General features: G+C 33.9%; 2 protein-coding genes across 3 annotated transcripts; both read left to right on the top strand.

Moving 5' to 3' along the window:
* On the top strand, positions 204 to 6,900 carry LOC109346792. 2 transcript variants are annotated; one of them, XM_019586582.1, is made up of 10 exons: positions 204 to 353; positions 724 to 909; positions 1,189 to 1,325; positions 1,472 to 1,516; positions 1,603 to 1,656; positions 2,764 to 2,874; positions 2,970 to 3,173; positions 3,730 to 3,815; positions 5,225 to 6,219; positions 6,311 to 6,900. In XM_019586582.1, the coding sequence occupies exons 2-10, from the start codon at positions 741 to 743 to the stop codon at positions 6,562 to 6,564; spliced, it is 2,055 nt and encodes a 684-aa protein (XP_019442127.1). In that variant the 5' UTR covers positions 204 to 353; positions 724 to 740; the 3' UTR covers positions 6,565 to 6,900. The 2 variants fall into 2 exon arrangements, 1 of the variants encoding a protein (XP_019442127.1); XR_002107558.1 differs by lacking the exons at positions 204 to 353; positions 724 to 909 and having other exon boundaries at positions 1,144 to 1,325; positions 6,311 to 6,656; positions 6,703 to 6,900.
* On the top strand, positions 8,305 to 9,441 carry LOC109346790. Its single transcript, XM_019586581.1, has one exon. The coding sequence runs from the start codon at positions 8,558 to 8,560 to the stop codon at positions 9,308 to 9,310; it is 753 nt and encodes a 250-aa protein (XP_019442126.1). The 5' UTR covers positions 8,305 to 8,557; the 3' UTR covers positions 9,311 to 9,441.

The following is a 9,834-nucleotide window of genomic DNA, read 5'->3' as shown; positions in this document are numbered from 1 at the left end:
TATATATATATATATAGTTTAATTAGTGACATAATGACTAACAAATTATTACTCCACAACTTTGATTTTGTTGAAAACGAAATTGTGGGTAAGTAGTTTTTGATAAAATAAATAAATGGTTAAGTTTTTATATTACTATTTTTATAAAATAATGTTGAAGTTTTTGAATGTGTTGGTGGTGCTTGCTATAATGTCCAAAACAGAATAGTAATCCTCCATTGTTAGGGTGAGTGAGTGAATAGTGAGAAACGATTGATCCATTCACTTAATTCTCAACATATTACTCTCAATTCTCAACATTGAAGAAATAACGCATTTCTTTGATCCCTCAATCTAATCATTCCAATCTTTGTGTGAGATTCTCTTTTCTTTCTCATCTCAGATCACGTTCTTTATTCTATATAATAACATGGATTCAAATTACGCATTTTACTGATTTGCATTTTCATCTTTCATTTATTGTGAATATGTTCCAACTTTGACTCTTTTTTTTTTTCAAATTTTCATTTTCACTTTCTTTGCTTTTAAAGTGACCAATTTAACCATACTTGCAAAGTGATCAAGAGTTTAGCGGCTACATATTTGTCTCGGTTTTATATTGGAAAACCCAAATTATTACTCAAGGTTGTTGCTGGAATTCCTGCATTTGCCATGTTGGGCTACTCGTCTCGTTGCCGATTTTTTATATAATTTCTGTGACTTATATCTTTATACTTTGTGCAGTTGAGTTTTCTGAATAGATGGCAATTGGAAGATTCACTGACTCTGGCACTCCCCATGTAACGGAAACAGAGGACATCGATGATTCTTTAGATAATGTAACAAGAAAAGACTCTTCACTTTCTTCCCCTAGGGCTGGTGACAACCCTGTACAATGGGTTCAATTTCTTAAGACTTTTGATGAACCAGGTAAAATAATTACTCTATCTTTCGAGTGTTTATTTTCAATAGCATTTTGCCATATACCACTTTCGCCTTTATTGGGTTAAGGAACTATTAGGATTTAGGCATGTAATTACATGTAGCTGTCTTTTATGGTAAACTTCAAAAATGTATTTTAAAATATTGAGAGTAACCCTTGCCTTTGTGGTGGTGTATTCAAGTAACCAGGTTGTATGTAAAATGCATAAGAAGTAGGTGCATTAAATTCTAAACCCAAATATATGCTATCTTTCATTCTTTTAACAGAACCTTCAGGTCGGCCTTTCTTATATCCTGGGAAGATTCAGATGCAGAAGTGCGACAAGTGTTCTCTAGAGTTTTGCTCTCCCATTAACTATAGAAGACATAACCGTGCTTATCATCGGTCGAAAAAGCATGACAAGGTTATCTTTATACCTTATATAAAAATAGAAGCTATTATCTACAAAAATGTTCTTCTTAGCTTATATTTTTGTCCCTGGTGCATTTTCCTCTTTATTTGTTTTCCAAATCTTCCTCAAATTCGCCTAATGCTGCTTATATGTTGTAGGAATCCAAAATAAATAGGGATCTTTTAGGGGAATATTGGGATAAGGTAATCATTCATTATTGTGAATTTTGCTTCTATGAAGAATAAAACCTTTCAACTTGCTTTAAAGTGTGTTTTCATAATCTTTATAGCTTTCTGTAGAAGAGGCAAGTGAAGTTGTATCATTCAGGAATGTGGAGCTGGAGGTAAATCATCTTTGCCCCCTTACATGCCTAGTTTATTTCAAAATGGAGCTATTTTAACTTTATTCAGCTTTCATGCTTACTGGTGATATGCCAAGTATATATTATTAGGCTATGACTGAAAGATATGAAAATGGGGACAGTTCACTAACAAGCATCTCACGTCCACATCTTCACATTCTTTCATACCAAAAGATTGCAAGAGTGAGGTTCGAACGCAAGTTCAGTAGCTAGAATAAATAACAACGAACCACTATGCTAGAGCAAGTTGTAGTACTAGCATATCATAATACATTATATAAAGATATATATGCGTATATGTTTTTTTAAATAAAAAGTTTGGGGGCCTTGTTTGCTGGTCGATCTCAACAGCGATACAGAATCGGAAAATTCTTGCAGGAATGGTTGAAAGTAGCAATAACTCTTCTTTTAATTTGCATAATGCGTTATGCTTTTGAGTATCAATAATGCGTTATGCTTTTGAGTATCAATAATGCGTTATGCATTCACTCATATAGATAGCAATTTATAAAATAAAAAAGTATTCAAGCTTGCTCTATTTTTCATTTGTTCAAGGTACAATTTTTTATAAAGCCACTGGGATTATTAATTGAGTATCAATTGTGAATTGTTTAAGTGCTAAGTACTTTTATGTTGAACCTATGTGTATTATATTTATTAATTGGATGTATATGTACACAATCATCAGTATAGTGACCATCCTGCAATCTGGTATCTGGCTATTGCATTTCTGGGATTGGCTGCCACCATCTAGATTGGTAACTATGGCTACAGTTTTCTCTGTGCTATTTTGTTTGACTGTTTAAGAGATCTTTCTATTCGCCATACTGGATTAGAAAAATTTCCCTCCGTTTGTTGGGCCTTTCCAAAATGTGAATGAGAACTCTTGTCTGTCCTATCTTCTTGTTTAGGAATAGTATTATTATATCTTTTAAATTGAGAGTTTATTGAGGACAATGACACGTGTTCTATGTAACCAGAGACACAGCACAACTGTTTTTGTTTCTCTTCTTTTCAGTACTTACTATTTTCCACCTTTTTTCTTTCCTAATTAATTATATTTTTTTCCTCATTTTCAATGCTTTCCAGGAAGTTCCAGGGTCTTTGATTTTAAATGCTCTCTCGACTCTTATTAAAAATCAAACATTTTCCCCTCTACCACAGTATTACTATTATCTGAGGGCTGGTTCTGCCTTTCTGGTAAGATGGTCATGACTTTACTTACTAATTATTCATCCTGGTTAGGTTTTTGCTACCTTTGATTTATAAATTCTGTATATCTATATTGTTTGCAGGATATTATTGACTCTAGGTCTTCCAATTTTCCTATATCTTCCCAAGTTTTGTTCCATATTCTTGACGATTCCAGTGAGAAAACATTTTTATGCGGGTCAGCAATGTCGATGCAAAGATATGTTTTTGATGGAGATGCTCGAAGGATTTGTCTTGAGCCAAAAAACATAGTTGCTTGTACAAGTTTCTTGCTAGAGCAGAAATTGGTAATCATTTCTCCTTGCTTCAAAATCTGTTATGTTCATCTATTATAGCTGCCGCTAGCTATAAATGAAACAATTATTGGATAAGATGTTCCTTTCTATTTTTATTGGCGATGACGAGAAAGGATCATATCTCATGTTCACTCTGCTCATGGAAAGTATCTAAAAGAGTGGTTTAGAAATACACTCTATAGTCAATGTTTCTATCTTGGTTTTAGAGTTTTCATATGCAGACATGTACAAAAATACCAATTCCTCAACGACCTCAACCGCACATGGAGAGAAGAGTGGAAAGGGAAATTAATGTGAAATGAATTTTGGCATCCATGGAGATGCTGAAAAACCTATGCAGTTTAAATTGTTTTTTTATTTTTAGGAATTGAGATATTAATCCAGCACCCCCAGAGGTGCCATTGGTACGAAGGTTCATGGCATATCCTGATGTACATGTACAAACACCAGACCTGATTTTATCGTGGCTAACCCAAGAAAGCATGGTTCTATAAATTAATTCTTTTGATTCCTACTTGTGATGACATATGAGTTTCCTTTTGCATAGGCAAAGGCATGGCTTGCTGACAAGGATGCTGAAGCATTGAGGTGCCAGAATCTGCTGATGGAAGAAGAAGATGCTGCTCAGAGAAGGTACATGTAGTGCTATAACCAATTTGTCCTTTGTGTTACCTTTTAATATCAAGTCTTTGATGATCAGCCCTGAGTTATTCTTGATGTTCAATTCAAATTTTTGGTTTTTGAGGAATAACAATTATTTCAGGGGCTTGAGTTTGAGAAAGTAGTCTTGAATTTTTTTTCTCTGTTTCTCTTTTATGAAGTTTGTCTTGCATATCTTTAGGTGCTTGATTTTTATCATAATTATTTACAATGAATTCACCTTGATTGAAAGAAATTTAGGATTTAGAGTTGAGCCTGAACAGACATTTTTTCTTTGGTTTTTTAATGGCTAAAGTAAGGGAACTCATATAATCAACCATTGAACCAATGCAGCTATGTAAACAAGCAAGAGAACATGGCACTACTTAGGCTCAGAAGCCTTTGTGTGATAAACAAGTATCTGTTCTTAAGAATGATAAGGGTTATCATCAAACAGCACAAGTTAATAGTGCAACAAATTTAACTTAGTTGTTTATAAATAAATAAACAACTTTAAATGAGTTTACCTGCTTACTAGTTTTATGAGCACTTCAGAATGTACATAAAGTCAACATATAATGCCTCAGCAATGACTTCCATTTTATTTGTCTTTGCTTTCATCTGAACTTTCTGATGATTTATGTAAGTTCTGATGTGACATATTTTTTTCTTCCATTTTATATATATCGTTTGGGTGGGGAGGGATTGTGTGAGGTCTTGTTTACTTGTGGTTGATGATTGTGTTTGCCTCACCAAATTGTAATTTAAGTGATAGTGTTGTTTACTGATGGTCGATTAATGGAGAATGAAGAATATTATGAACTTGGACTTGTTTATCAATATTTCCATTTCCTTTTCTTTGTTGCTAGTTAAGTGTCCAAGGATGATCTATCACACTTTTCTCTATCATAAAGTGGTCAAGAGTTAAGTGCTAGATGTTTAGTCTCGGTTTTATATTAACAATTTGCCTACATTTGGCAAAGCCCGAGTTATTATGAATATTGTTGTTGGAAGTCCCACATCCTACATACTATGGTTTATATATACATGTTGGGCTACTCCTCACATTGCCAATTTTTAATTGTAGTATGATTATCACATCAACCAACTTCTGATGTGATACTATAAATAAACTATGCGGCACTATTTTAATAATTTGAGTTTTTGGTAAATTAACCTTTATTCTTTAACATTTTCCTTTAACAGAGCCAAAAAGTGTAAGCTAGTTGTCAAGTTTACTACGCGGCACTATTTTAATAATTTGTTAAGTTTAAGTCTAGTATAAAGAACCATTTATAATGACTTGTGTAACTTACCCCCTATGAGTTAGCTTTTGAACTGGAATGATGTTCAGTTATTCTATAATTGGGCTATTTATTTAATTATATTCCCTCTATTTATAGACAAACTCGAATTTTGGAGAAGAAACACAAGAAAAAGCTTAAAAAGCTTAAACAAAAAGAACAGAAGGCGACGGAACAACTTGAAGCTGATACAGAAATTAAAGAGAATAACAGAAGCACAGTGGAGGCTTTATCGCCAGCAGAAGTATCTCTGGATACACATGACTTTGAAGTACATGATCCAGATACAGTTGTGAGTCATGCTCCTTCACCACATGTAACTTTTCACTGCCCAGAGACTACTGAAGTTGTAGATAGGGATCCACAGTCGAATAATGATTGTGAGACTCACCAGAATATTGAGCAACAGAGGTCACAAGGACATAATCGCCAGTGCTTGACAGTTGCCAGACGGCATGGGCTGCAAAAATCTCAAAGGGCTGTTGCCAATGGTTCAGGTGTAAGCCAGAATTCTCAAACTTCAAAGCTTGAAGTCATTCAGAAATGTGGTACCCTCCATGAACAAAAGGCAGATCCTATTGTTGAAGTTAGTAAAGTCTGGACTCAAAAGCCTAAACCAGAAATTGGTAGGGTGATGTCAGAAGCCAGACTGCAGAAAGAACCAGAGCAAGGTAAAAAACATGAAATTTTGATAGGATCTATATCTATTCCTCTTGGAAATTGCAGCCAATCAGAAGGTAATCTTGTGGCATCACATGCGGATTGCATGGGAGTGAACCTTTCCGAGCATAATAGTGCTCAGGAGAAGCCAATGAAAACCGATTCCTCCCAGAGTGGCAACCCAGTTAAGCTTTGGAGGCCAGTTAGCCAGCATGGAACCAAAGATCAATTGCCACTCCAAAGTGGCGGGACTGAAGCTGATGCAGTTAATAGAAAAAATTATCAAACTTTGTCAGGTCAAAGTAGTTTAAGGTTGAGTGATATAGACGGTAATGATATTGGTTCCAGGAACAACATCTCCAATCCTTGGGCTGAAGTAGATCCAACAAACTTCCGGTTATCCACCCATGCTGCAAAAGCCTTTCTTGCACAAAGTAAGCTTAATCACTATTCATTTTTTGTGGTTTTTCTATTCTTGGTTGGTCTTTGATTTCTTTGATCTAATTATGAACAATTCTCATGCAGGATGGAAAGAGGCTATCTCATCAGACCATGTGGATTTGGTTGTTTCACTTGATTCTGAACCTCCTGGATGCCAGGAGGTGCAGGATTATGAATTAGAAACAGGTCGATCTTCTGATGCTGACAAATGTAGCAGTCTTGCACGTGCAGAGAACCCATTGCCTGCAACAGCCGGAGTTACTAAATCCATACCCAGAATGAATCCTGGAAAGGGAAGCAAGATGAAGTACATTCCTAAACAAAAACCAGCTACTTAGGAGAAAGGAACAAATAAGAAATTGGATTATAGAAGTATGCAGATATGCACATTGCATAGTTTGACCTGTGGCCAATTAGTGTCTTAGCACAGGTTCAAGTTTTTTTTGGTTAGAGGTTCAAGTTTTTTTTGGTTAGAGGTTCAAGTTTTACCAACAGTCCTCCTGTCACAAATGTGAAGGTGGTTGTTGTGCCGGAAAGTCTTTCTATATTCCGTAGTTTTCCTTTGAATTATATATAATAGAAGATTAGGTGGTGAATTTTCCCCTTGTGGCATTATTTCCATAACAGTGTATTTCACTTGTTTAGCTATTTTAAAGGGGCACCTTTTTCAATAACCAAGACTTCCTCCTCTTTGTAGAGATCTCAATTCTGTGCCTTAGAGTTTCTCTAATGCCTCTGCAGTTTCATTGTAGTGTGTTAAGGTCTTTAATCTGGTGCATTTTTTAAATATGCATAAAACATGTAAGGAGAATATACGGAAGTTTAATTGGAGTTAGGTAATGTTATTTTGTACACTCAGAAGTTGATATTCATGGGTGGTACTACACTTTTTGGAAAAGAAAGTAGAATCCCACAAAAAAGTGAATATATAACTTTTTTTTCTACTACCCTTTTTGGAAAAGAAAGAAGAGTCCCGCAAAAGAGAATGTATAACCCTTTTTTTTTCCATTTTCCCAAAGGAGGTTTGTATCATAGAACATAGATCCTACTAAAAAACTGTCTCTCTATCTTTATTTAATTAAATTATACTAAAAAATATAATTTTGTATTTACGACTTTCTTATTAAATTGAATGATATATTTTAATTGGTATAATATATCAATTAAGACACAAGTCACACAATACCATAATAACTCCCTGGGTATCATCCTTGGTTGGCGTATTGGAATCCTATGATTATATGTTAAGAGCATTTGTCGTTTTTTGTCTTACTCAGACAGTAGAATAATGTTCAGGGAATGTCTTATAGTTTACGTAGGTTTAGTTTTTTTCTATCAATATCACAAATGATAAATTGTATATTTTTTAAAATTTTAGTCAGTATCTATCTAGCTTTTATTCATATTAGTATTAATCTACAATAATAAATTTATTCAATATGACATTGTCTATCAAAACACTAGTTTCTTTAGACAATAGAGATTTAAAAATAAACCAAGCGAAATGAAGTTAAATTTTCGATTATATGTAAATCCGAACTGCACGTAATTAACTCAAAATCGATATAAACCACTATAAATACCTTATAATAATATCTAATCAAATTGATCCTACTTTCTACTATTTTGGCAATCAACTCAAAATTGTTGATAAAACTACTCAACATATATAAATCTAGATAAAGACTTATGCACAAAACAAATGTCAAAATGTTTGTTGGAGAACCTATCAATATAGATAAAGAATTATGCAAGTGACCGAAACCATATAGAGACAACTAATATTAGTATTTTAGTTCTAATTAAATTTAATTTTAATTAATAGTATTAAAAACCATAAAATATACTTATCTTTAAACCTAATATGTTATATGCGTCTCCACACAAGTTTTTCTGATAAACCAATCACATTATTTATGGTCAGGGATCAGACACTAGTAGTTCATGAGACACCGTATCCCATGCATCCAAAACCAACACTTGTTACCACAAAAAAACAACAACAAAGACACGTGTCCTGATCACAAACTATGAATAAGACACGTGCACCATGCAACTTTATTTAACCTTAAAATCACATGAACATGCCACTTGTCCACTATTTCCACCGCATCATGCAACCTTATCTTCCTCTATCTCCCCTTAATTCTCCTACATCAAATTTCACCCTCTCACTAAACAATACTACAATCAATTTCAAGATACCCATTCATTTTTTCTCAAGTAAAAAAGCTTTTTATCATTAGTGATTAATCATCTTCTTCTCTTGTAAAAGTCTTGTTCCATTTACACAAAAGTTGTTCCATTTAGACAAACATATAGTTTCTCAAAATGTCTGGTGGGGTTGGACCAACATGCTCTGATATTAGCCTCCCAAAAGAGCAAGAAGTTGAACACAAAGAACAACAAGACCAATCACTCAAGAATCTCAATAAACCAAACATCACAAGCACACCAAAAAAAGCTACTTTTCTCTCTTTTCGCCAACTCAATTGTCTTGCTTTGGTGATAGTTTTATCTGCCAGTGGCATGGTCAGCTTTGAAAACTTTGCATGTGTGGTTTTTTCCTCCATTTACATGTTCATCTTGTCCAAGGTTGCATTCCCTACCCTTCACCCTTCAAGGGAACCACCAATTTTCAACCCTAAAAACAAAGTTCTTGGCTTTTATGTACTCATAGGTGCCATCATTGGACTTTTTGCACCAATAGCATATATCTTAGAGGGAATACTTGAGGGTGATAAGGAAGGGATAAAAGCAGCAGCACCACATGTTTTTCTTTTGGCTAGTCAAGTTTTCTTTGAAGGAGTTGCATTCTCAGATAGGTTCTCAACACCAATAAGAGCCTTTGTGCCAATCTTCTATAACTCAGTGAGGATTTTCACTCTTATGGAGTGGCTTAGGAATGAGATCTACAAGGTTAATGAAGAACATAGTGGTTCTGATAGGAGGATCTATGTTGGAAGAGTGCTTGCAGTAGCTAATATGGCATTTTGGTCTTTCAATTTATTTGGATTCTTGTTGCCTATTTATCTTCCAAAAGTTTTTAAGCAATATTATTCTGGCTACAAAGAGAAAATCTGATGTTTGATTTTGTTGTTAAAGTAGGTATGTAATTTCATTTTGATGTATAAGGTGTTGAACCATGCATAATTTTGTATTTATTGTTGTATGATGTTTATTTACATAGTAAATGTATGTGCCGTTGAGCTAGATATATGGACTCTACTCTATGGCATATTGTATTAATTTATTGATATTGTTCTTTGCCTATACATATATATATATATATATATATGTGGTTACTCACATCCATTTTTCAATAAATATTTTATTAATAACCCTTTGTAATAATATTAATTTTGATCTGACTAATCCAACACCCACATCTTATTTAGATTTCACCACTTCCAACACCATCAAACCTTATTAAATAAGTTATGTATGTGTGAAGTTAATAAAACATTGGGTAAATAACATTGACTTTGGTGTAACTACGATTTGTTCTAACATTATTATTATTTACACTCACAAGTATATATTATTTTTGAGAAAATGGTTTCTCCATTGGATATTTATAAAATTGATGGAGAATGCCTTACTCTCGG

Source organism: Lupinus angustifolius, chromosome LG04 (assembly GCF_001865875.1).
Source record: "Lupinus angustifolius cultivar Tanjil chromosome LG04, LupAngTanjil_v1.0, whole genome shotgun sequence".
In the NCBI taxonomy this organism is placed as follows: Eukaryota; Viridiplantae; Streptophyta; class Magnoliopsida; order Fabales; family Fabaceae; genus Lupinus; species Lupinus angustifolius.
This window is presented reverse-complemented; position numbering and strand designations above follow the sequence as displayed.